Below are 26,698 nucleotides of genomic sequence, written 5' to 3'. Positions count from 1 at the left end.
CCCTTTCCCAGAGGGCATTCCGATGGATCGATTGACAGCGCGGTTGCAGCAGATTTTCAAATTTTCCGAGAGTGGGTGGGGGGGGGGTGAGAGACGGATTGGCCCGCCGCGAGTAGCCGATGCGCGTCTGTCTTTATCGTATCGATACCTCCGCTGCCCAGACCACCTCGCTCCACCGGCGTTCCACTCTCCGAGGCTTTTGATTTACGCTCGCCAAAGCGACGATGCGGTAGCAGTTCGCGAGCCGCGCGGGAATTTACTGCCGACCTCCCCCCGTGCGCGTCTTCCAACTCCCGCGCCACGGGGCTCTGCCGCGGGTTTTGTTTTTCCCCCCTTTGCGTTGCTGTGTTCGTTGATGTTGTTGCCTTTTGTTGAAGCAAGTTTTTGGTCGTTGTGTATACAATGTTGTTTATATGCGCCCTTTATCGGTTTGTGGTGGCTTGCTACAAGCACGCACTGAGCCGTAATGATATTCATAAATATTAATCATGAGCCTAATTAACTTCCGGCCAGGTGGTGTAGTGGTTATAGGGCGCTTGAGTTAACAATATGCACGTTGCAAGTTCAAATCTCGGTCGTGGTTTGACTCAACCTATCATCCCCCCCCCCCCCCCCCGGGGTAGAAATAACTAGGACCACTTTGTGGCTTGTCATTAGCATTACCCCGATGAAGAACTGGCCCCTTAACAGTGAATGGAGTGGAATTTTCCGTTGCCGGCGCAAGACCGCCAGCGGGAATGAGTGCCACACGTAGCTCCTTCGCGCCACTTTGACGTTGGCTTCACAGCCCTTAACGAGGGTGCACGTGGCCCAGGCCAGTGGTTTCGGGGCCCTCGGACCGCGGTGAGGAAACCCACAGAAAAGGGCTGTGAGGTTTCACTCGCCGCGCTTGGCGAAAGACGTTGTGCCTGCAACCGTTCCACGGGACCACGTCGCATGCCCTTCCAAACTGCCAGTGGTACCCAGGTTACCGCTTGGGAACCACTGACCTCAGCCGTACATAAACTCCGAAGTGTTATTTTGAGTTTATATGCAAAGGGAATGATGATCATTTTGAATGCGCTCTTTCAGAAATTGTAGAAATACAGTAAAACCTTGGATTGCGAGTAACTTGGTTTGCGAGTGTTTTGCAAGACGAGCACATTTTTAAATAAATATTAATTTGATAAACGAGCGAGGTCTTGCAATACGAGTAGTACGTGTATACGCTTTGTCAGCCGAGCGTCACGTGATCACAACTGATATACGAGTGCTTTGGATTACAAACACGTTTCTGGAACGAATTATGCTCGCCATTCAAGGTTTTACTCTATACGTTTTACAAGTATATATTTGTTTGCATTGCATGTAGTGTTAGTGTTTATTTTTTGTATTATCGTTTCATTTGGTTTCCATATTTTCTTCTTGTGCTTCTACTATTGTTTCTTTGCACTCTTAACTATCCCTTTGTCAAGTAAATACTAAATTTTGTTACATGATTTGTGCCTTTCTGGCACAAATCTGCACTTTGCTAAAGACAATGAGTTTATTTTAACATTGATATTTTACATTTCTACAGCGATCAGATATACCTGACTTTCTAGGGCACTTTAAACTAAATATTCATCAATGGAAATATGTTCTTACGCTGACGATACAATAACAATGAAACTGCACACGTAAATACTTGAGAATGTATGACCTTTGTAATTTACAGACTAACGTTAACGCATCGACTGACTAACAGAGAACTCTACACGCTACAAACGAGAAGGAATGGACGAGTAACTTCACTAACGAAACCCGTGAATCGGGAAGAAAAAAAACCCATTTGATTCCCTAATCAAATCTCGACCTTGAATCGTAAGGACTAATTTAACCATCGGGGAAAATAATCGTCACTTGTCGGCTGGACTGAGCTCGTTGAGCGAGAATCGCCGATCGTGCCAGCGTCCTTACGAGGCTGCTCACAGCCAGCGGTGAGAATATCCATCCAAGGGTATAGCAACTTACGCTGGCACGGCCGATTTTTGTTTTTGGTTCTCTCAAAGAGTAAACACGCGAGCACTGTTTTGATTAATGCGTGCAGATGTCGATGCGGGCAGGACACACCATCTATTTCGCCGTTCCTGCCTTTTCTGCAGTTTAAACTCTGTGGGTAATTATAGGCAGATGGTCTGGAGTTTTGCGCTGCAGCCTTGCTGGAAGGTCAGGATGTCGTTGAGCCGCCGCCGTGATGCACAGCCTAGGTGCGCGTGATTGAATGCCGGTTCATCCAATCCCTTGGTTGATGCCTATGGATTGCTGCTCATTTGTTTTGGTTTTGGACACTTGTATACGTTCGCGTTTGTCTTTGTGTGCGTGTGCACCTCGCGTAGGGGAGCGTTGGCGTAGCGGCCCAGCGACGCGCGTTCGATTCCCGCTCGCGGCCAACACCGGTGACGATTGTCTGAACCGGTTCCGGGCCTCCCCTAAGTGGACTCGGCCTCAAATGAGTACCTGGTGCGGTGTGTAAACATCGCCGCTTTAGAGACAAAGGCCGCCGAGCATGGTGGTGGCCACCGACCTCCTCGTGTGTCGTGGCGGCCTTCATAGGTGCTCGCTAACAGCACTTGCCCCAACAGTCTGTTAGGGCTATATGGGGTATCTTTGTCTGTTTGCCCACCTCGCATGGCACAAGTGCCGTGGAGACGCCACCGCCACTTAGTTACAAACCCAGGGGCCTGGCTGCGATTCCAAGGCATAGCGAATATTGGTGGACAGTCTGAACCTTGAGCCAGTCCAGGGCCTACCCCTAGGTTTGCTCAGCCTTAAGTGAGTACCTGGTGTGATGTGTAAACATAGGCACTGGTGAGTCCAGGGTGGCCGGGCGTGGTGCCGACTACACCATCCCCTTCATAGGTACTCGCTCGCAGCACGAAGGCTAAAAGGGGGATTCTTTGTCTTTTTGTGCAATGGGAGTGGTGGTGCTGTGGTTCGTAGACTGCGCTGTGTATAATCGCGGCCTGCCGCTGTACGTGCTCTTAAAGTAAACCTGCACCGATTCGCTCCCTGGTGACTCGCCAAACCACCGCGACTCCGGTTGTAATTAAGTTATTTATTTTCTTGCAGCGTCTCGTTTGCATTGCTTCTCGTTTGTAGAGTCACATTCACACCGTTATTCTACGACTTTCGTGAGCGTACGATTTGAACACGATTAACATCCAATTTGCGTACACTGTAGTCAACGATTTTGGTACGATTCGGTGTCTGTTATCCTAAGCATGGGAATTAATTTAAATCTCATAGATACATCGGTACATGTTGTACCAGGTGTCGGTCATGGGGGTCGTTCGACCATACTTCATCACGCTGGTGAGCGTGGTTTTGATAAAGTTGCGGGGCCCTGGACCGATTCAGATATCACTCGCCACTCATATTAGCCATGGCCGAGAATCGGATTCGAGTCGTGACGTTTATCGCTGCAATGGACTCATCACTGCGCCACCCGTCCTGAGTAAATAAAGAACCGCCTTTGCGACCAATGTTATTCATAATAAAGGTTTTTTGGATGAGACCGCGTGAATATAAACGTGTCGTTAACCCACCAGCACCCGACACAACCAATTAGTAAGGTTTGTCACGTGTTACAAAGCGTGCTAATTAGTTACTACTTCAGCACATCGGTGTGATGGCGAGTAAACCCACGACATTTACAATCGAGCACGGCGTTTCGCTATTCATTACAACCGGCTTCATCAAAAGACCGGAAGCAGGAAGGCTTCTTCACAATTCTGGCAAATCGCCTGATGAAGATGTTTGTAATCACCAGCTAAACGTCGTTCTCGGTTGTAAATGTCGTGGGGTTACTCGCCATCGCACCGACGTGCTGAAGTGATAGCTAATTGACACGTTTTGGTCACGTGACAAACCTTACTCATTGGCCGTGTTGGGTGGTGGTGGGTTATCGACACGTTAAATATTTACGCGATCAAACCCAAAAACCTTGATTATGACAGGCACTGCTGTTATTCATCACAAAGATTGGGAAGTCGGAGCACTAGTGGACCATTGCTGGTGCCAATGTTAGGAGTTTTCTTTTTTTTACAAAGTCCACGAACAGCGGGAGTTGTCACTTGCACTCAGGAAGCCGCCGAGCGCTCCCCATGGGGAGCGGATGGGTTGCGGTCGTTTCACAGACACTTCCTGCCGCCCCCTCCTCTCCTCCTGCCATTGTTTCTCCCGCCACGACACTCCCGCCGCCAAATGGCCATTTCCGCTGGATCTGTCGCGGCCGTGCCGTTTGTTTTGAGAGCGGGACCGCTGAATAATTTAGGCCAGGCTCGTCGTGTTTGGGGCGTCGGCCTTCTGGGACGGTTCGAGATGTGACACCTGAAAAAACTCCCCGGCTGTAGTCAAAGTCGGCCGTCGATACTCCTTGCCGTATATATATTCAGGGTTAGGGGGCCAAGGTCAAGAGGTCACAATCGGCTAAATGAGTAATTACTTCTTTACCTGATTCTGACCTTTTGACCTTGGCACCGACTACGATTATAATTGTAGCCGGTGCCGTTTTCGTCGCCGTACCTCGCCGTCGCTGCCTTCCCTCTGCCAGATCTGAACAGTTGTTGACACCTGACCTTCCGTGGATGCCACTGCTGTGCCAGTCGCGCTAACACTGCCTTCCTCTCTCGATGGAATCTTCACACTGGTGGTTGGAGTCGAGAACGACCGTTGTGTCCGTGCCCACGCAAGCGCTGGCCTGTGCTCATCTGCGTTTGTGGCACCGAGCCGCCGGTGTTAGCCGCGCATTCCTACGGAAAAGGTCGATGAAGAAAATGGGACAAAAACTGAACGGCGCGCAAAGATGCACGGGGAGGTTGCGTGCTTGGAATTGCGCCGAGTTGGCTGTAAGAGGAAGAGACGGATCGAAGAGCACACGCAGGTTACTGACGTCGGATTGACTCCAAAGAAAAGAAAGTATGTTGGGTTGGGCAGCCAACGCCGCTAGGAGGGAAGATTTGACCGGTGGTCGTGTTGAACGACTGGGTGGCGGTCAAAGGAGAGAACGTATCTGAGAGGACTTGCTCCGCGGAGATGGAGCAGTGAAAATTGCACGTGTGTAAGTACCAGATGTACGGTGCATCGCAGAGTCATTGAGGAATGGCGACAGCTTCCACAGGTCTTCATCCAGCATTGCTCACGGCTGATGGTGATTCTTATGGGAGAGGGGAGTAATTCTTATAAAATAAAACATATTTAGTTCATTAACCTATTGGCTTTCTACAGTTGTATTACCAAGCATCATTTGTTTAAGCAAGCAATGTCTGAACTGCCATCTGCATTCCTCATAGTCCAGTGCTGCAAACAAACTATTTTTTTTATATTACCAGGTAGCTTTTTTTGCGATGCGACCTGGCCATATTATAGCCCAACGAAGTGGCTTATCGTGTGCCAATTTATAGCAGGTAATTAAACGAAACGCATGATTTTAAATCTGGAGGGAAAAACCTGACGACCCGGAGAAAAATCCACGCGGGGAGAACATGCAAACTCCAATTATACAGCAGGCGTCATTGTCGGTATCGAACCCATGACCACGAACCCACGACCTCTTGTATACCAGGCAAGGTCGTAAGCATCTCGCCACCGCAGCGCCCCCTGCTGCCATCCATCTAACTCCTGCGCATGAGCTGATCTCATTGCTCCGTCTCCGCAGTGGTCATCCTCTTGTACATCCTTTCCCTCAATTGGCTGCCATTCTGTTTACCAGCCTCGTCTTTTGGCCAATATTATTGGGATCTCTTTGGTAAAACAAAGAATTGGCCTCCACTGGTAGAAATGACGGCTGTTAAACTAAATCATCATTTGAATAACACGCCATCAGGTTTCATGGGCTGCCGTGGAACTGTGTTTGCATTCCAGGTCGCTTTTGAAAAAGGAGCTAATAGCTCATTGGGCCTGACCTGGTAAGATTAAACATAGTTTAGTTTGATTAATATAGGTAAATATTTTATGCAATTCGTTTCGTGTTTTTGTTTTGTTGTAACGTTCTGACCAGCCCCTACTGAACATCTGTGAAAAAGAGCTTTGTAACTCAATGGATTTATTCGGTTTAAATAAATATTTCGATTCTGAATGTCTAGTCAGCTGTGTATTAGCACTGAACAATAGTAGCCTGTTTGCTTCTCTGCTGCACGGCAGGTCAACAGCAAAATGCACAGACATCGTGCAGTACATTGTTCCGGACCCTTAATGCTGCTGCTTGTGCACCGCAACCTCTCTAAGTCAGCCGTGCAAACGGCGACGAACATGAAGCGTTCCTCGCCGTTTGCTTCTCTGCTGCACAGCATGGGAGCACGCTCCCAGATGCAAAACTGCATCAACGCACATCGTGCAGCATAACTTTCCAGACCCTTGCGGCCGTGCCTCTTGCCGGTCGCGTCTTGCCACGCTTCCCCCCCCCCCCCCCGCTCAAGGGGATTGGGAGTGGTTGGCGGTGATCCTTTTGGCTAAGTTGATCTCGGTGTCACCCAGGGGGTCTGCCCGAGGCTAGTGACAAGCGCCGCTCCCCCTGCAGTCGCGTGCTCGGTCCCCTCCTTTTCTCGTTATCCCCCCCACCACCCATCTCACTTACCCCTGCCACGGCACGCGACGCGGGCAGGCGGGCCGCGTCGTGGTCGTACTCCAGCGGTGAAAGTTCTACGCGCGCGACCGCATCGTCCCCCTGTCGTTGCGCAGCTCGGTCGCGAGCTGGCGGCTCTGAAATATTCCTGTCTCCCTCCTGTAGTTGAAATGCTATTGTGGACACTCTTCCCAAAGTGGGAAGTTGTGTTGTCTTTTTGTTGTTGTTGTTGTCCCATTTGTTTGTAATTCCGTTCCTCTGGTACGCCGTGAAGCAAAGGTTGGTGGTGCGTTTTTGGAGTACCTGGTGCGGTGTGTAAACATCGCCACTGGGGAGACAAAGGTGGCTGGGCGTGTTGCTGACCACCCACCTCCTAGTGTGCCGTGCCGGCCTTAATAGGAGGTCGCAAATAGCAGTTGTCCCAAAAGTCAGTTCAGGTTATATGGGGGATCTTTGTCTTTGTATGGCATTACTGACAATGGGAAAATATTTAGGTTGGGTTATATATTCCGGGGCGTCTTATTTCCTGAACTCACTGGCAAGCTGAAACAATAAGTATCGGAACGTTTAAATGCCGGTACGCTTTACAATGTAATTTGTTTGGCTGTGTCTTGCGACACAGATCTGGCCAAATCATAACGTGGCCTCACCAAAAATGTAATTGTGAATCGTAATGTTGGCTGCAAGGACCTACATGTTAAAGAATAACATTTATCATTTACAGCCCTTGGTCAATCCACCACTGGATGAACACCTCCCCACTAAATGTAGGTTGTGGGAGCTGTTTAACCATACTTTACCATGCTGCTCAGTACAGGTTCGTGGATGATGGGGGGGGGGGGGGGCTATGTCAAAGTTCAGATGTCAGGGGTCGCCACGGGGGTGCGATGTTATCTCGCTCGCCTGGTATGCAGGAGGTCGTGGGTTCGATCCTGACCCTGACAACAATGCCTGTTGTATATTTGAACCTTATGGCGGGACACCGGGGTCCTGAATAAACGGAAGCCAAAATATCAATTAATTAATTACATTTTGCCAACTCGTCCCACCGCGCACATGAACGCCGCGACCCACCTGGCGCGGTCCATTCTGTTGTCGTGTCGTCCAAGCGCAGCAGCGAGGACGAATGCGCAGAAGAAACTAAACTTTGAAACTTTGATTTGCGCATCGTGTAGAGCTCGTCGAGAGGAATAGATTGCCGTATCGTTCGCCTTCAACAGACGTATAATGACGTCGCAAAGGAGTTTATGCGAGTGCTGGGGGCTTATGGGACCCCGGGGTCCCGCCATAAGGTTAAATTTGTAGTTCCGTGTGTTATCTCTCTTCCCGTGGTCGTGCAGATTTTTCTCTGGGGCCCTCCGATTGGGCACCTCTCCGTATGTAGAAACAACACGAATTCCCACGCGTGACGATGATATCGGCCACTTCGGTGAGCTGTCATGTGTGGCCTTGTCGCCTCTGCAAAAGGGCTGATATCTCCGTTGGCTTTAACAAAGTTTAGTTTGAGTTTCGATGTCTCTCGCCAGTGATGTTAGCCACGTTGGGTAATCAAACTCGGGGCGGTTTGGGATCGGAGTGCAGTTTCCGCTTCGCAGCTGCACCGCCATTTTGCGCCGATTGATCGGGCAATGGAATGAAGTTTCTGATGCGGCATGTGGAGCGTGCCTGGATTTTGCAGGAAGACTCCGTGACGTTACACAAAGCACTCCTCTCAGCGTTAGCGAGGAGCCGCTTACTGAAGGACTGCAACCAGGGTCTAACAATGCTCTTTGGGAGCAATTACCACAGTGAAAATGATGTGTGTACTAACTCTAATGCTGAGAAAGGAGGGTAATTAAATTTATTAGCTTTAATCAAAATTGCTTTCAATTTCAAAGCCTTTCCACCTCTGTCTTGCTGCTATGTCAATCGCAAAAAAAAATAATCATCTCACCTCGAGACAAGTAATTAATATTTAAATGAAAAAGGCAAACCTCCTCTCTTGCGTCGTTGATACGGGCAGCGTGCGCAAGAATATTTTTACGTGAAGAACAAAAGCTCAATGGGCGGGAGCGGGGGGGGGGTAACGGCGTGCGTAATTACGAGCCTTCACATTTTGCCGGTGAGAAGCCGGCGAAGTCGAGCGAAGAGGTGTGCGTCGACGGCATCGCCGCTAGCTCGCAAGCGTGAGATAAAGAGGAGGCGGCCCCTGTAATTGCTTGTCGTGCCAGTTGCTGGCACTGTGATTTTTGTTTTTTTTTGACCTGGCGAATGTGGCTTTCGCCGGGCTTTTGTGCATGTTTCACGGCACCTTTTTGTCAATCCGCTGCTGGATTTGAGCGAGAAGCCTCAACGACACAACCGCGGGGTCGTGCTGGGTTATTTTACCGTACTTCGTCATGCCGGTCGGTGCAGATTGGTGAAGGCGGGGGCGAGCCTGGGCATGGGAGCCTAGAGGTACAGTCCAGCGACGGTCGTGTTATACTGCCGTCTGCTGACAATATAGCGCTGCAGTCCAGTGAACCTGTAGAATACCTTAGTGGTCACTCGTACAAGCATTGTCGAGGCTCAAACCTTACGTAGATTTTTACTTCTGATGAGACCGGGCATAAAAGCTGGGCAGGACCTTCCCCACAAAAGAGTCACGAGACTCGGTGGTGAGGCTTTGCTGGGTTGACGAGTGTAAGAACAACAGTAATGGTAATAATAGTTCTAACAGAAATCTTCAGTGATGGGGTCACTGGCCCAATGAGCTTTTGCCTGCTTCCCGAATGAAAGTGATTGATCGATTGTTTGCACTGTTGGTTTTATTCAACAGGCAAGACTCGGCTCCTCTCCCGGTGTTGCCCAGCAGGTTCGATGCCCGGTTAGACACCAGCTATCAGAGCCAAGCCATCTACACGTCCGCCATGTCAGGTTGGTACAGATAAGAATCCACTTTTCTCTCTGCACCCACACACACACAAATATAATGCTCCTTCGTTGAAGTGTGTAGACTGTTAGTGAGCACCGTCTCAAGCTGCAACACCTGAAGACAGTGTTCATTGCAAGGCCCGCGGGCCACTGGCGGCCCCTGGTGGCCTTTAGTGCGGCCCCTGACGTGCGGCCCCCGACGATACACAAAACGAGTGAAAACACCCCTTGCAGGGCGGTGTGGTGGCCCTCACAGCGAAAGTGGCCCTCCTTGGAAAATTAGTGAAGAACTCTGCCTCAATAGGTGGCCGCTCGGCTCAAGGGTCGGAGCACAGAACTCACGGGGGAGACGGTTTCAGAGCGCAATGCCACTGCTTCCCACTGCAACAGGTAACTGACATGGACTGGTGAGGGTTTGAACAGGTGAGAGCCTGAAGAGGTGAGAACATGGACAGGTGAGGGCCTGGATATGTAAGGGCCTGGGCAGGTGAGAGCCTGGATAGGTGAGGGCCTGGATAGCTGAGAGCCTGGATAGGTGAGGGCCTGGATAGGTGAGGGCCTGGATAGGTGAGGGCCTGGATAGGTGAGGGCCTGGATAGGTGAGGGCCTGGATAGGTGAGGGCCTGGATAGGTGAGGGCCTGGATAGGTGAGAACCTGGATAGGTGAGGGCCTGGATAGGGTGAGGGCTTGGATAGGGTGAGAACCTGGATAGGGTGAGGGCCTGGATAGGTGAGGGCTAGGTTAGGGTGAGGGCCTGGATAGGTGAGGGCCTGGATAGGTGAGGGTGAGGGCCTGGATAGGGTGAGGGCCTGGATAGGTGAGGGCTAGGTTAGGGTGAGGACCTGGATAGGGTGAGGGCCTGGATAGGTCAGAGCCTGAATAGGTGAGAACCTGGACAGGTGGGAGCTTGGATGGGTAAGGGCCTGGAAAAGTGAGAGCCTGGACAAGGGAAGGCCCTGAACAGGTGAGAGCCATGAGCTGCTGCTTGAAGGTGGGTGGTGATTGGATGCAGCGAATGTGAAGCGGGGAGAGAGTTCCAGACGATGGGTGCCGCTACGGAGGAGCGCCGCTCAGCAAGCACGGTGCTGGTTATGGCTACGTTGAGCCGGGTTGTTAGACGCGCTCCGTAGGACGTGAGAAGGGGGGGTGGGGAGGTAGGGCGCGGGAGACCTTAAGCAAGAGCTCGGTGTTTATGTCTGTAAAAAAAAGCACATTTTTCGAATGCAGGACCCTCCTGAAACAGCATCTTGAGACTCTGTGATTATTCCGTGAATCCTGGTGAATAACTGAGAATGTGGTGGGTGGGGGAGATACTCAATTGGAATTTGACATAGAGGTGCGGGGGGGGCAGGGGGAGGGGCAGGTGGGGGGGGGGGGCAGGGGGGGGTGGGAGGATGTTGAGGGGGGGGTGTAAATGAGGCCAGCATTCGCCTCCTGCGACCTTTATATATATTTTTTTGAAGAGTCTCATTCTCAAAACTTTTTGACCGCTACTCCCACTTGGGCGTTGGGTTTAGCGTAAAGGTTAATGGCACGTGGGGAAATTGCACCGGGCGAAGCTTCCACGGAAGGTGCCCTAATTTACATGTGCAGCGCGCTTTTGTCCAACAGGTAATCTCGCACGGAATGTAATGCCGCCGCCGCCACCGCCTTGGAATATTGTAGATTGTCCCTTCGCACGATCTATCGCGGGCCCACGGTAATGGGCTTTAAAAAAAAAATCCACGGCAAGCCGTGCGACGTTTCATAAAATTCCACCCGCGCCATCACCCGATTGTTTGCAACGTGCGTGTTTCTCCTCCTCCGTGAGTGCGTGCGTGCGTGCGTGCGTGCCAGGTTTGTAAATGTAACCTCATCGGGGGGTTTTTTGGGGGCCGATTTCAACTTCATTGGAATAAACGCCGCCTCGCTGAACGTGTTTGTTTCACGCTGTTACTCGTTGGTTTTCTTCGAGTAGCTGAGCTTGCGATTTGGTGGCATGGCGCAGTAGCTGTTCGCCAGACTTGACGTCTCCTCTGCTGCACCTAGTTAGCGGTTGGCTACGTACGATGCGAAAGAAGTTCGACGTACGTACATAATTGTTTGACATTTACCTAGCTTTGAATTTTTTAAAAAACTATGTTTTTTTTTGCGTTAAGCCCCCACCGAGGGTGGTGATGTCTCTTTTGTCAAGAGGGTCCTGCTTTGGGATCTTGGGAATCCTAGGATCTTGGGGAGATTCTACAGTATCCTAACTGTACCGTGTTTAAATAAAGGTATCATTTATCATTTAAATAATGATTATAATTAGACCGCAGGTCGTACCGCACAGTTGAAATTGCTGGCAGCGCTGGCCGCATGACAAACCTTGTGCGTTGACACGACCGACACAGTTTCACCAGTGTCTCCGGGCCCAGAAGACCTGGACCCGGTTTCCGGCAGATGTTCCGGATCTATCCTTGAATCTGAGCCAGTTTTGCAAAAGACTGTAAGCAGAGTATTGTTATTCCAAAGAGCTTACTCTGTGTGTGATCGGTGTGGCGCATTCGTGATGGACCGGACGAGTAACAGTGCGCAAAAACAAATCTTCAGACTCGCTCAAGTTTTTGTTAACCGCAAAAATCTTGAGACATCTTTAATAGCGGCGCACAACAGAGGCACCTTAAGCGATCGCATTCAATACGACGACGCGCATCGCCAACGCCACGGCCGGGCGCATGCAGGCCTAACCCGGAGCAGACTCTTGCAGTAAAATCTTCCACGCTGCCAAGCGTGAGTGGAGGTTTATAGACCCAAACTTCTGTGGTAATTGTTTTATTAATGGAATTAAGCCTTTTGTAGACACCCCGTGTCCTTCATCGAGCGAAACAGGAGGGGGCCCATCAGCTCGAAAACACGCTTAGAACGACGCCCCCTCACGTTTTTTAAACGAACATTTTTGAACCGTAAATTACTGCCATTGCCTGAAACTCGTTACTATGATTCGTCACATCCAAGGGGACGTTCGCCGAGGAGATGGGCGATTTATTCATTCCACGTGCTGGGTGCATTGTTGCAATGCAGGATCGTCGCAAGGGTGGGGAGGGGGGTTGGCGGTGGCCACTTCATCCAGCAGTGGATCGACCGTGGCTGCTGCTGATGATGATGTTACCCATTATTCACGCAGTCTCTTCTCAGACCGGGATTAATGCGGCGTTGCGAGCGAAGCGTGAGATCGTGTCTTCTCCTAACCACCAGCTAGTTTCCTCCGTTTTTTTTTTTCCGTGCGAAGGCGGCCACTTTAAAGCTATTAGTGCTGGAGATTTGATTTTGCAGGAGCCGCAACTAGGCATTATTGCCCAGCTTGCGGTGCTAAATTTATAGCGATAGGTCTTGTAATTAATGAGCCCGTCAAGCTCGATGTATATGCAGTGTACCCTCGGCCCCTGGTTGTGGGTACAGCCTTGCTTGGTTTCCAATTAGCATTGTGCTCAAATAAGTGCTGTTTATCTTGGTGAAAGAAGGGTTTGCAATGTTGATAGGATCGATGCAAAATATCTTTCTTCTGAATTAAAAACATTATCACGGCACGTATATTTAAACGTCTTTGACAAGTTTTTTAAAATGCATGTACGGACACGCTGAAATTAAATGTGGATAAACCTGCGTTGATTAGTTGTGGTGAGGTGTGATAAACCAACCTTCGTGACCAACACGACATGCTGAGGCCTCCACCCAGCAGTAGATTGGCACAGGCCTCTCGGTGAAACTGGGCCGGCTGCCTCAACGGGAGTGAGCGGCTGGCGGTCGGAAGTTTGCTTGCGCATCGACACAGTCCATCTTCCCTCCAGGGCGAATAAAATAGGTACCACTTTGTGTGGGGAAATCGACAGTGGTTGTCCGCTGGAGAGATTCGCCCTCACCCGAAGAAAATGGAATTTCCATCCCTGCTTCAGGGTTTGTAAATGTGAGATCATCACTGCCTCTGCTCACTTCAGCAGGAAATAATTTACTTTTTTGCGAAGTAAAAAAATAAAATTCCTGCCTCATAATTGGTTTCCTAGTGGCCGAGAGATATTCAAGTGTGGCCAAACTGCCACTGGGCAGTGCTTGCCACAGGCTTGGTACCGCTGGTAATAATGTGTGCATGTTCGTAGGTGCACACAGCAGGCGCCGGGGGGAGCCTGCAAACAAAATCGGTTTCATCCGCAAGAATGCGAGTGCCTAATTAAATAAACGGATTATTTGAATTTAACAATTAGCCAATGTTTCTGGAGCTGTAAGTGGTCGGGGAAATGAGGGAAAATGCCACGAAGGCCCGAAATATACCACCCAAAACTAATCGCTTAATTTTTTTACTTTAATTGAGCGGCACTGAATTTGAATCGCTTGCGAACGCGTTGCCGGGTGTCTGGCGTTCCTCCGCGGGTTGATGCCCCTTTCATTAGTTTGACTCGGTGGGCAAGTAGCTGCGTTATCCTCTTTAGCTTCGCCCAGCAATGCTCGTTTGGCAACGGGTTTCTCCTCGAGGTGGCCGAGCGTTCATAAACGCACGCTGTGGGTCCATCTGCTGTTGAAGCAAAGGCATAACCGAGAGGGCCGAGCCTTGTCGCGCCGCGCTCTGTTAGCGTCGCACCCCCCCCCCAGTCGAGCCCCGCAAATGAGCAGCCATCGAAGGAGCAATTTAATTGTCATCGTCATCATCTTTCTCTTTCATCACCTCATAAGCGACGATGGAGCCGAGTGAATTTCTGCCACGTCTCTCTCTCTCTCTCTTCAGCCAGTTTCACTTCTTCAAACAAACTCTTCTCTTCCAGGGTATTTTTTTCCCCCGTGGCATTTATCCACCTAGTTTACTGTCTTCCCCTACTCCTGGTCCCATCCACTTTTCTGTGAATTGCCAAGTGCAGGTTCTTGTCCAGAATGATTCTCGTAACTTGTCCGAACGCCCTTTGGCTTCGTCACTCATAACTGTTTTCCTGTGTTTGTCATTTTTCAGCCGCTGTGGTCTCTTGGGAATTGATGAATACTTTATTAAGCCAAGCTAGACCCCACCGCTTCATCCGTGTGGACGTTTTGAGTTGTGCGCCCCGTCATATGAGCGCGCGTGTCCCATGCCTTCTGCTGCCCTCGTTGACAAAAGGAATTTGTCAACCATCCCGATGAGGAGCCTCCTGGAAGAGTCTTGAGAATCGGTGAGGCTTTCCTGCATAAACATGACCTGTGTTTGTATTCTTATTCTTGTAGCAAAAGTATAATGGGGCAGCCCTGCAATTGCCTGTTCACGCCGCTGCTGGCGGAAGGGCCTCCACTAGAAGGAGCTCTCGAGAGCCCCTCTAGTGGGTAGTTTTGGCCTACTCTTCCACGCCAGTCAAACGTCTTGGAAGAGCGGGCAGTACCCACGATTTACCCCACTGCACGCAGCCTGCCGATCAAGTATCTATGGTGCAACTGCTGTTGTCACACTGCAGTCGTTGACTTATACTACGCGTGTGTACACTGGGCATGAGCAAGACGGATTGCGGCATTGCAGGACCGTGCGGCGTTAGCGGCCGGCTTGCGGGAGGGCCTTCATCCAGCAGTGGAGAGACGGTCACTGATGAACTTCTGCATTTGGGGTCCCCGCATTGAAGACGGCGGCCGTAAACAAAAGTTTACGTGAGCGACGTTTCGCGGAAACGTCGCTAAGGCCGCAACGAGCAGTTGCGCAACGGTTTGACGTTCATCGTGGGGAAGCGAAGCAGCGAGAGCCCTCCGGTGACTTCCCGCTTTCTCGAAGTTGTCTTCATGGCTACGATCGTTTGTAACGAGCCTTTCGAAACCTCCCCCCCCACCCCACCTGGATAGCTTTTTAATTGAAAATAATTGTGGCATTTGTCACGGTGTATATCAATTATGATTGCCTTCCTAATTGCCCGGGCATCACGTAATTGCACAATCTGCTTGTGGTTTTTGTGTCGCCGGGCGTGGAAGCACTGCGATATGCAGGAGTAGGGTGGAGTGGTGGGCGGCACGGTGGTTTGCGCGAGTTTTATTCCAGGCTACGGCTAATATCATCGTTTTTCAATCACTCTTCTCCCGATTCACCAACCCGCACAGACCAGCGTGGTGAAGTACGGTTGAAACAAGCATCGCCAACGGCGCGCGGAGGGCCTTCATCCGGCACCGGAATGACAGAGGGCCGTTCGTAATCTTTTTTACGTACGAATAGGTGTCATTCTTTTTTTAATTCGCACGCGTGCACATAAATAACGTTCTGCTCGGTGACTTCACAGTGAGTTAGTGGCGGCACCCCCCCCGCCCCCACAATCCCCGGGATAATCCGCTCATCAAATAGAGGTGCTTTCCTCGGAAGCGATGCCCCGGTTTTCTGTCAGGCGGCCCGGTGTAACTCAACGTAGGCACGTGTCTGAAGGTGATCGCACATGCGCCCAGTGCACAGTTTGCCCCCACACCCCCCCTGAACCGTCAACTCGGCCGTCCTCATCGGCCAAGCAAGGACGCGGAGCGGGCCCTGCGAGCGAAAATGGCAAAAGCTGGAAGACGTCCTTCGGCAGGGGCGCCTTGTTAGAGCGGTGATTTACGAGAGCGCGTGTCTGTAATGGCTGCGTTCTGGGGGAGATTAAAAAGAAAACCCGCCCGCCACGCGCGGCCAACACCGCCGTTTGTTTTTTTCTCTCCCCCCCGCCGCCGCCTTCGCCACGCGGCGAAAAAACGCCTGCCCCGCAAGATCCTGCCGCGCGCACCTGCCCGTTCCGTCACCGTGGCCTCTCGCACTCCCCCCCTCCCCCCCCTCCCCCCCACCGACTGCAACGGAGTAAGTTAGCGTTGCGCCATCCGTCACGCAGTAGCGGCATCGGCGGCGAGTGTGGTCAGCCCCGCCGCCGGGGAGCTGCGTCCATCTATTAATAGGCGTAATTTCCCGCTCGCACAGCAATCAGCACTTTTTTAATTGACTGCGCGACGTCTCGCTTCCCCGCCGTTCCTTATCGGCTGCCGATTTGGAGGACTGTTAATCCAATTCCCTTCTCTCCATCGGCGTTGGGTGCCCCGGCACGGGCAGACAGTTAAATGATTCACTTTGCCATTTAAACGGTCGGAGCGGTGCACATTTTTTTAGTTGTAGTTTTTTTTTGCCTAGCATTAAGGTCCCCTCAAACTGAATTTCCTTGAAGGAAATGACTGATTTAATTGGACAAAGTGACACTCTGCGATGATCGGTGCGCGAGTGAAACTCGATGTACGTGTGCAAAAAAATCCGTCCTCACGGTTGTTTTTACTTCCCCCCCCACCCCCACTCGGCCATTGTCGGAGACGATCGCAAGGTTAGGCTCGGTGACGTGAACTGATTCAGGATTCTGGTCTCGCTTTGGAATTTGAAATCGACGAAATTGAGTTAATTTTTCTGGAAAAACAGCCGAACGAATATATGTGTATTTTCATATTCGTATATAGATATATATTTTATAAACCCCCCATTTAAGTGATGTTTGTGTTAATGTTAGATGGGGACGTTAGACGCATTTTTTTTATTTCGAGGTAACATTTTATTTGCTTCATCAGCGGAAAAAGTTGCAGGAAAAAAAAATCTTAAGGTATATATATTGAAAAAACACCTTTATGAGACGGAACTACAGCTTATTAAAGTGATACCTTAGCAGAAATATAATAGGAAGTATGGGGTTCTGTAATCATAATGACAAAATCACTTCTCCAAATTAATTTGAGCGTTCATTGCGGAAGCGGCCGGGGCGGGGAGGAGGGTGGGGGCTGCTCGGCTGGGGGGGGGATGGGTGGCGAAAGCCGTAAATGAGGTTAACTCGCCGTTGCTGGTTTCTCCCGCAGCCGATAATTAACTCACTTCACCACAGCGTCCCGAGCGCGCCGTAAAACCCACGCTGTGTCCGCTGCCGCCTTGCGCTTGTTTTTACAAAGTCCCGCACGCGCGCCATCGTCGCGCGCCCGCCTCTGACGATGGCCGCGGAGACGTTGTCGGTACGCAACAACAAACGACGCTCGCGATGATAAGCGTTAAGCTGCGACCTCTTATTGCCCTAAATGGGCTCTCTGGGACCACTTAAGCTCGCGCACAATGTATCCAAGGAGCCCGAGCGATTACTCAGAATCGGGAGAAGGGTGGCTTTTTAGTTTGACCCCTTAAACGGAGCGCGAGATGGATTTTCGTCGTGGCCGCGTGACAGCACTGCGGGACGGGCCGTTCGTCGTTCCTCGGGCGTCGCGCGGAACCCGCAGACGCCGCCGGCGTCGTGGTGGACGTGCGGGCCACGGTCGCCGATCGTCGGCGTGGTCACCTCGAGGCCGGGGGCTTCGCTTGTCGGTCGTCCCGCCGATCGTCGGCGCGGTCCACGCTGCGGCGCGGATTCGTAGCAGGGGGCGATCAAACCACGGTTCGCAAGACGCGAGCGGCTTCAGGCCAGTTTCTGAGCGCGGCTCAGTGGAGACCCAGCTAACGTTTAACTTTTCAATGCGACTTTTAAGAGAAGTGGGAAAAATCTGCGGAAGCGGCCAGGGGACACTCACCATCCCCCCCCGCCCCCCCAAGGCAGTAGAGCCAGATGTGAATACTACTTGAGTGCTCCCGTGGATTTCTAAATGAAGAACACAGCAGCGAATCGGCGCTTGCAAACAAGTCTTGCGCCTTTTGGCCAGTGCGTGTTTTGGTTTGTCACTTGTAGCATCAGGAAGTTTGTCCACCTCACATGTATACAAAATGGTCAAATTTTGCAATTTCTCACACTTGACTTTGTGTTTAAAATGTGCGTTGGGAGATGCTCATCTCTGCTGCCCATGGACCTGTAGTGGAAAGTACACATTCCTATACCATTGTAGAACTAAAAATGATATGCAATTAGCTATGGATTATTGGTTGATGGAAATGTTCATCAGAGTAGGTAATGGCAATTCTTTGGAGTAGGCAAATCTAAAGAATGGCCTTGAATGTTAGATATGAATGAGCTACATTACATTCGTTCTTGCCCACTCCTGTCAGTGCCAGTTCCTTGACTTCCTATTTACATATTCTTGGTTCTTTCGGTAAAGTCACGTAGAAGGGAAATAATAAAATAATAAAATTAATAAACAATAATAAACCCCCCATTTTACCTTTGCATAACAACAACAATGGTTTGATTCACCCTAAATCTGTATTTTTTTTCGGTTAACCCCGGAGAGATTATGATGGTGATGGGCTGATAATACGTCGGCCGGGAAAATGAACTTGGAACCTCGCTGCGCGTGAGCGCGCGAGCTGTTTAAAGCGAAGTGAACAGTCGAGAGCCCGTTTGGCACTCGTGCTCAAAGCATTCGCCGCTGGACTCTCCACCGACGATGGCACGCGCCTCCTGCGTTGCGCCGCCTTCTGTTAATTCACACCTTGGCGTCTTCGTAGGCCTTGCTAATTAGCGCCCAGGTGCCGCCATCGGAGGCGCTTGGACAAAAGCCGGACCACGCTCGATCGCTCGTGAAATTTGCAGCGCAATCGGGAGCGCGCTTCGCGTGGCTTTGCCGAAGCGACGTTAATGTATTTTATCCCCCGCTCTCAGTAATGCTCCAACTTTTAGATTGCCCCACTGTTCAGCCATTGGCCTGGCCCAGTGGGTGGCAATCGGAAGTTCCGGAGCCGCATGGCGACTCTTTGGCTGCCCTCTTGAGGGAAGCCATTTTTGTTTACAAAACTCAATTTACTTTATTCGGTTCGTGACACTTTACGGTCCCCGTTTTTGCGACGCAATGCATTCCTGCCTGTTCTTCTTTGAAAGGTTGCTGGCCCCTGATCATGGTAGTTCAGTTTAGCAGTCTAGTTTACGATGGAAATCCATTTTACCACGGGCAGAGGTTGGCACAACCTGTGGCTCCGGAGCCGCATGCGGCTTTTCAAGGACTGCTTTGTGACGCCGTCTCGTATTCGCATTGCATTGTGGCTCTTGAAATATTGAGGGTTTTTTTTACCGAATTCGAAAAAAGTGCCCCTTATTGTTACTTTGGTTGTCAACCCCCCCTGGCCTAGCCTGTAGAAGTTTGGGGGGTCGACAGCCAATCACCTGCCGGCGCCGGTACTCGGCGAATCGCCGCAGTTCAGGGTCACGTTGAGATGTCAGGAATGGATTTGTTTCATTTGACGCTGTGGCGATGCAGCGGCCTCTAGTGGTTGCAGGAGTCACGGGGTTTACGCACTCGCGATCCGACCGCTTTGTTCCACGAAACCTTAACTGAGCGATCGACGCGTCGTTGGCGCTTTAGCGGGGGCCGGTCGAAACGCTGAGCGATATTTGTCAGCGGGAAACCAATTTCTCGTTATTGCGCGGTGGCGCGTGGCCATCGGAGTCATCCGGCTCGCAGTCAAGAAGGTGGTCGTGACACCACCTCCCGGCGGGGTTTCGATTGAGCTCATCATCTCATCGGGGCTGATTTAAAGCGAACACCAACTCTGCGGCGAAATCAACAGTGGTTGCAATGTGAACCGACTGCTACCCTGCCATATGTACGTAGAATTTACACACCGCTAACTGTTAAAGGGGACCGGGAGCTGAGCACCGTCCAATACTCGTTTGAGCAGAGAGACGCTTTGCCCGTAAGCGTCGTCGGAGCCGCGCTGTGCATGCAAATGTTTGAATTGCCTCGACTTGCATCAAATAATGGGAACTTAGCTGCCGCGAATTTCACGGGAGGCAAAAAGAAGAAAATAAAAGGGAAGGAAATTGTGCCCGAAGAGACTTTGCAAATGCACATCATCGCCACCCACTTTAATCAAAGGCAGGCAGGGCTTGCTGCGTGTTCCAGTAAATTAACTCTGGCTCAGGCGCCCGCGAACTTATTACACTTCAGCAGAGATTAACCCTCCAACCCGCGGTTTCCGAGGAAGCAATGACGACGGTGGGGGTAGTGGCTAATTATATGGGCCTGCACTTGTTTTTCCTGCCTCGGTGCGAACGCGTGATGCTGCATAAGATGAATGCCACTGGCGGTTCATTTAATGCACACATAATTTATCAATAATAGCACTGCAGTAAGAGGCATAATGAATAGAGATAATACATTATGTACGTCCCTTTGTTTATCCATTGCTGGATGAAGGCTTCTAGATTGAAAACTCATTGCTTTAGAACTGCTTCTTATGTTTAGTTCGTTATCCTTCCCCCGCACCTCCGATTGGAACGATCGGCTACGTCCGGTGCGAAAGAAGTTCAACGTGCGTACGTACACGCACACGTTGAGTTGATGATGGCTGGCGGGAGGGGAGGGGGGTTTAACCCGTAGCTTCATAATGCTCATCAGTACGGGGTGGTGAAGTGGGAAAACCCAAGAGCGGTTCGGATGTCACGTGTCGCTGACGTTAGCTGAGGCTGGGAATCGAACTGGGGTCCTCCAGGTGGTTCTCGGTGGGGAGTGCACTAACCGCTGCCGAGCGCGAACCCACACTGACATGCGTGGCGAAGTATGATGAAACGATTCGTGGGGGGGGGGGGGGGCCCGCCGCTTAGCGGCGTATTGACAATGGAACAAAAATATAACGCGTAATCCGATAACGGATTTTACAACAAAAATGATCACAATAATAAAGGTCGTTCAAATCGCTAATTTCTAAGGCATCTCAAGGGCCTTCACCTTTCAAAGGGATCGGCTTTTCTCATTTAAATGAACGCCGGTGCCATGGCGCATTTTTCGATAGCCTGCGAAACGCAGATAGCAATATGTAAAGAGCAGGGGGTTCGGGGAGAATGGTAATAAGAGGTTTTTCATAACGGCGGTCGAATGCCGTTTCGCCTTTGTAATAAGCGTAATGGCTCGCGCGGTGCCCGCAATCAGATGGGAGCGAGGCTTACTGCGGTCTGCGCCCTTGTGTTAAGTGAATTAATCTCACCAAAGCCAGCCGTCCCAGCCGCTCGCTTTGGAAAGCTCAACAATAAAGGGTGGTAATTGGTAAATTGGCTGTTTTGGAACGGTTAATAGCTGTTTTCTCGCTTTCTGTAATTGGAGCCAGCTCCCAGGTGATGAAAAGCAAAGTTGTGGGGACGCTGCCTTGCAATTAGAGCCAGTCAGAGGCGAATTCTCGTCGCATTCTCATTGGCCGATAAGCAGCGAGCGGGCCCCCGTGGCTGCGGCTAATTAGATGCTAATTAGCATAATTAATGATGATTATATGCAGCGCGGGCTTGCGGCATTTGTTAGCGGCGTAATTGGGCTTAATCGTAATGGCCTCGTGTTGCAAGTAATGGGATGTTAAGTATAATGGTGTGCGCTCGATGTATGATATCAGCACTCCCGGATTTGACGAATGCGCACGGTGGTGCCTGCGCAACCGATCGGCAGTCCGCGACGAAAGGCTCTCGGTTCTCGTCTGATCTGTCGTGCTCTGTTAATTGGGCGTGCCCCCCCCTCCTCCCCCCCCTCTATTTTCCGTGGTCACAGCCCATTGAGAGATGCAGGCATCGTGATGTTTTTTTTGCATTGTCGAGGTCGGGGATCTGTCGTTGAGGCTGTGTTTATTTTTTGGGCGCCACGGTGTGGCTAGGAGATGTTAACTACCTCGCCTGGTATACAGGAGGCCTTGGGTTTCAATCCTGACCCATATATTTTTTATTTGGAGTCTGTGGTTTTCCCCATGGTCGCGTGGATTGCTCTCCGGGTCTCCTCTGGTTTTCCCTCCACATTTAGAATGAACATATGATTTGAGTTTTTGGCTGCGATACATTTCCACATGAGAAGCCACACTTCGTTGAGCTGTTATTTGTGGCCAGGTCGCTTCTGAAAAAGAGCTTTTTACAGCTCGGTGGGCCTTACCTTGTAAAATAAAAACAGTTGATGGTTTTTGACAAGGGAAAGCCCATCCCGATCTGCCGCTCACGTTGCTCCTGTAACCTTTAAGTAAAGGGTGGCTACCTACCTAACTGTTTATACCTGCACACAGTAACTTACTCATCTATCCACTCACTGAGTGCTTGACCCATAGAGCCGCATGTATCTACCTCCGTAGCTGCCACCCCACATACCTCCCCTAATCATTGGGTTATTTTGAGTTTTAGTCGGTGTGCGTTAATGGTGAAGATAGCCGAGGATGTACATCTCGCGTTACTACACCGCTGCAAACATCGTCCCTGAATTAACATTTCGGCTTATATCACGTACATTAAAATTCTTCTCGTTAAATCGCTTTCATCCCCACAATAGATGAAAAAAAAATTAGCCACCAGTTATTCAGTTCGCATGCCACATTTATTTATACGCAATTGGTCCGGCATCCCAAGCAAGACCCTCCTGTAAGACAGCCCTGAGCCTGCAAGGCTTCCCATCAATAATACGCAGCGAGCCCTACCATCATTATCTTCGTCACCACCACCACCAGCAGCAGCACCGTGCGAGCGGCACGGTGGCACTGCGGACGACGTTTGCGCTGCAGCTTGTACAGATCGCTTTCAGGGGCGGCGGGGGGGGGGGGGAACCAGAATCCTACTGTGGATTTAACCTAATTAGCCTAATTAATGTTAATAGGCAGAGAGCGGCTCCTTGCGCTGGATTAGCTAATTGACGCGTGGTGTTGGTAAAGAGAGCGAGTGAGCGGCGTTCTGCCCAGACACCTGTGGTTTGGCGTTAGCCTCGGCAGCGTCGGCCTGGAGCCTCGCTGCTACGGACGCCGATTACCGACCTCGCCGCGTTGGCCAGCTGGACAGTAGCCGTGGTCAGAAGGCTGAGTTCAAATCAGTTTAACATGTCGGCTTTCGCGACCAATATCCATAATAGAGGTTTTTTTGGGAAAATATATAAATGTGTCGTTAAAACCCGCCACCACCCGGCACAGCCAACTAGTAAGGGTTGTCACGTAAACAGAACATGCCAACTCGTCACTAGTACAGCACTAACCGGTGTGTTGGAGAGCCAAGCCACAACATTTAGAATCTGAGTACGATGTTTTGCCTGGAATTACAACTAGCTTCATCAGGCGATAGCCAGATTTGTGGAGAATTCCACCTGTTTCGTTCCTTATACAGAGGCGTAGATGTGGTGACCACACTGGGGGAGGGGGGGGGATTAATGAATGAAAGTACATTATGCGAGCCCTTTGAACTTGTTCAAATCTGAGTTCAAATCCAGGTTCGGTGGTGGGGGGGGGGATGACGTGGCTCAACATATTGTTGGGGTCGGTAATAAGAGTCACACTTTCTGGAGAAGATCAGATTAATAGTGGTTGTTTTATGGACGAACTCGTCCCCACCATATGAAAGTGGAATCTCCTCCACCGGCTCTGCAAGGCTGTAAACGGATGGGCAGCACCACCTCAGTGCTAAATATGAGCAGGGAAGTTATTTTGACTTGTGTTTCTGCCATCCACTCTAAATTCCTTCTTCTCTTATAATTGTCACCAATTGATGAGCAAGCGTGGGAGTCCACACGCAAGTTTAAATAAGCTAAATAAATAACAGTTTTGAGGTCACGGTTACAAACAAAACGCTTTTGTCTGTAACATTTATGTCGGCACTCGCATTCCCATCGTGCTCTGTGAGCAAAGCATCGATTCATCAAGGTGATACTTGCGATCACTGTACACACGCATCAAATCATACCCATGAGAATTGATCCGTGCGTGATTTATGCAAATCGTATGTAAATGGAGATGCTAATGTTACATTTCGGCAAATGGAAGGAATAAGGCCGTACGGCGGTAATTCGCAACGTTTTCGCAATGCCAGTCCCCCCAGCAAAGCCACACCACGCTGGTCCCCGCGCCCCCTGGATTTGACTCAGCATCTCTGCTGCTGACTCGGTGCTCTGACACGGCCATTATGGGCCCCACGAGGCCATCGCTGTCACGCGCAGACGTACAGTAATGATCGTAACGGAATGTGTTTTTTATTTATTAAGGAAAGCCTTACCCTTGCACCATCAAGACCTTTTTCAGGATGGTTCCACTTTGGTATTTTTGACCAATTACAATAACGCGGGGGGTGTTTTGTGTGCAGAGGTTACCCCGGAGAAAACCCACACACAAGAGGGGATGGCGCCCTAAAAACACCGCACTCACGTGCTCGCAAACGAACCTACTTTCTCCACTGCCATATCCGGGAAACCTCGCAGCGATATTCAGTTGCCGCATTATTTCGCTGTAACTATTGGCCGTAATGCTTATGGGCATGTATCTGTGCCCTTCGACCGGGTTAAAATGTTTGACCATTTCTTTTCTGATGAGTGTTTTTAAGCTCGGCGCGGGCAGAAACCGCAGCGTTCTCATAATGGCCACACCGATGGATAACAAAACATACTTGCTGTACTGCCATCTCCTGGCCACTTTGTGGCAACACGACAATGATTAAAGTCCTCGCGATCCACTAACTCCCGCGCCCTGGCGAATTTGATAGAACGCAAAAAAGTTGCACGCTTGGTCATTACTACGAGCTCATCGCTCGTTAATTTGGCGAGACCTATTCCCCCCCCCCCATCCTCCGTTACCTTCACTGGGCCTCCGCGGGGGGTGCGCGCGTGAGACCCAGCCCAGATGCTTTAGCCAAATGGCGCGGGCGGCCGGGCAATCCATCTGCAGCCGAGAGCCCGTGTGCGACCCATAACTCAACGCCCGCACATCTCCCCGGGCTGCGAGGCTCGTTGGCGATTGTCCAGGGCCCCCTGCGTTCTCGCGTGTAACCTCGCAAGATCGCGCCCGGGAAGTTTGGCGAAGGCCGACCTTTTAAAGCGTTTCACTTCCACCTGAAGACAGTTTCTCCGCCTGTACGACAGAACGCTGTCGGCGTGTCCCACAACGTAATACCTGTTTTATTGGCTCCACGAGATGATTGGCTGTGTTGCTGCCACCTTGCCCGTCAAAGATACAACATTTTTAGTAGAGCGGCTACTATTCACACTGTCGCCGATCAGAGAGCGTGACATTTAGAGTCGGACCCTGGCACTCGTATTTACTTGTTGGTACTCTGATGGGTAATTTCATGGTGTAAATTCCACATACTCATGGTGAGACCCCGTATTTAAAAAGAATGTCCGCTGTTCTAACAACGCACCGATTAATCGATTGACAATTATTTTAAAGCTCAAAAATGTTACTCATCGAATCATGGGTACGTGTGGGGTGTGTATCAGGCCTCTGGCTCCCCTGTAGCCAACAAAAGGCGATAACATTCATCGCAATCTAAAACAATAAATTGCGATCCTACATCATGATAATTCGTAGAATAGCTGGGTGGGAATCACTCCACCGTTACTTCCCACAAAATAGTGCTTTTGTATCGACCCCAGAGTAATGGTGAGCTGAGAGGACGCCCAAACCAGGATTCTAACTTCCACCTGGCAGTCAAGCGCTCCCACCATGACATCACCCGGCCGAGTTATAATCCATCACAACCGCTTGTCCACTAGCACATCCAAGCAGAGCCACCGTGGGTCCCTCGCGGTGTGGGTGGTTTTTCCACTGGCGACCTGCCGAGCCCATGGCTCAGCCGGAACCAAACCGTGCTACTTTGCTTTCACGAGCGCATCTAAATCTGCCCCCTGGTTGGCCAAGCGGGGCCAGGGGCGATGCTAAGGACGTGTCCGTTGCGCGCGTGACGCTCTTTCAGGAGTAAAACATTAATATGTGCCTCTTTGGAGCCGTGCTGCGCTGGCTCGGCCGAGGGACCCGGCACAGCTCAGTTGGTGCAGTGGAAAGAGAGAAGAGTTCGCTGACCATTGCCAGCAGTGGATGTTCTTCTTCTTTTACGTCTCCTTTGGCATTGAAACGTCGCGACTATTTCTGTGCCGCGTGCGCCGCTCGCTCACCCTGCCGAGCCGATTCTCGCGACGCGCCTGTTCAAACTTCGTTTCGAAGTGTAGCTTTTTTCGCACATGGAAGGACTTAAATGGAGCCACCTCTTTCAGTAATTTGAGTTGCGGGGTTATTGGCTGTGAAATCCGTTTAATACGTCTTAATGCATGTGGTCTGTTTAAGTATTTCTAAACCCGTGAACGTGTCGACTCCCAGTGTAGTGTAATTTAGTGTGCGCACTCTCTCCTAGTCACAACTCGGTAACACCGAGTTAACTCGGTCCACTCAGCCAGTGATCACTTTTATCTTTTGCCTATTTCCAACTTTGCATTGGTTGTGTCATCGTTTTTTTTCTTTCTAGATTTGAAGTTTTGTAACTGCAAGGGTCCATACTCTTTGGTTTTTTCGGTAAAGTCACGTAGTAATTTTGCTGTGATGGTGCCACCTGAAGACGGAAGCTTGTGTTGCCTCTGAAACGTCGTAATTTTATTTATTTTTA

General features: G+C 50.6%; 1 protein-coding gene across 6 annotated transcripts in view; it reads left to right on the top strand.

Moving 5' to 3' along the window:
• The window catches only part of MVB12B (multivesicular body subunit 12B), a 104,524-nt gene that overhangs the window by 41,702 nt on the left and 36,124 nt on the right, over positions 1 to 26,698 (top strand). For all 6 annotated transcript variants that reach the window (XM_078603511.1, XM_078603512.1, XM_078603508.1 and 3 more), the window contains one exon: positions 9,381 to 9,478. In XM_078603511.1, the coding sequence (XP_078459637.1) occupies positions 9,381 to 9,478 (98 nt within the window). The remainder of the gene's footprint in view (positions 1 to 9,380; positions 9,479 to 26,698) is intronic.

The sequence above is a fragment of the Lampetra planeri genome, chromosome 20, assembly GCF_965212315.1.
Source record: "Lampetra planeri chromosome 20, kcLamPlan1.2.h2, whole genome shotgun sequence".
Classification (NCBI taxonomy): Eukaryota; Metazoa; Chordata; class Hyperoartia; order Petromyzontiformes; family Petromyzontidae; genus Lampetra; species Lampetra planeri.
Note: the sequence above shows the minus strand (reverse complement) of the source record. Positions and strands in the feature narration are given on the sequence as shown.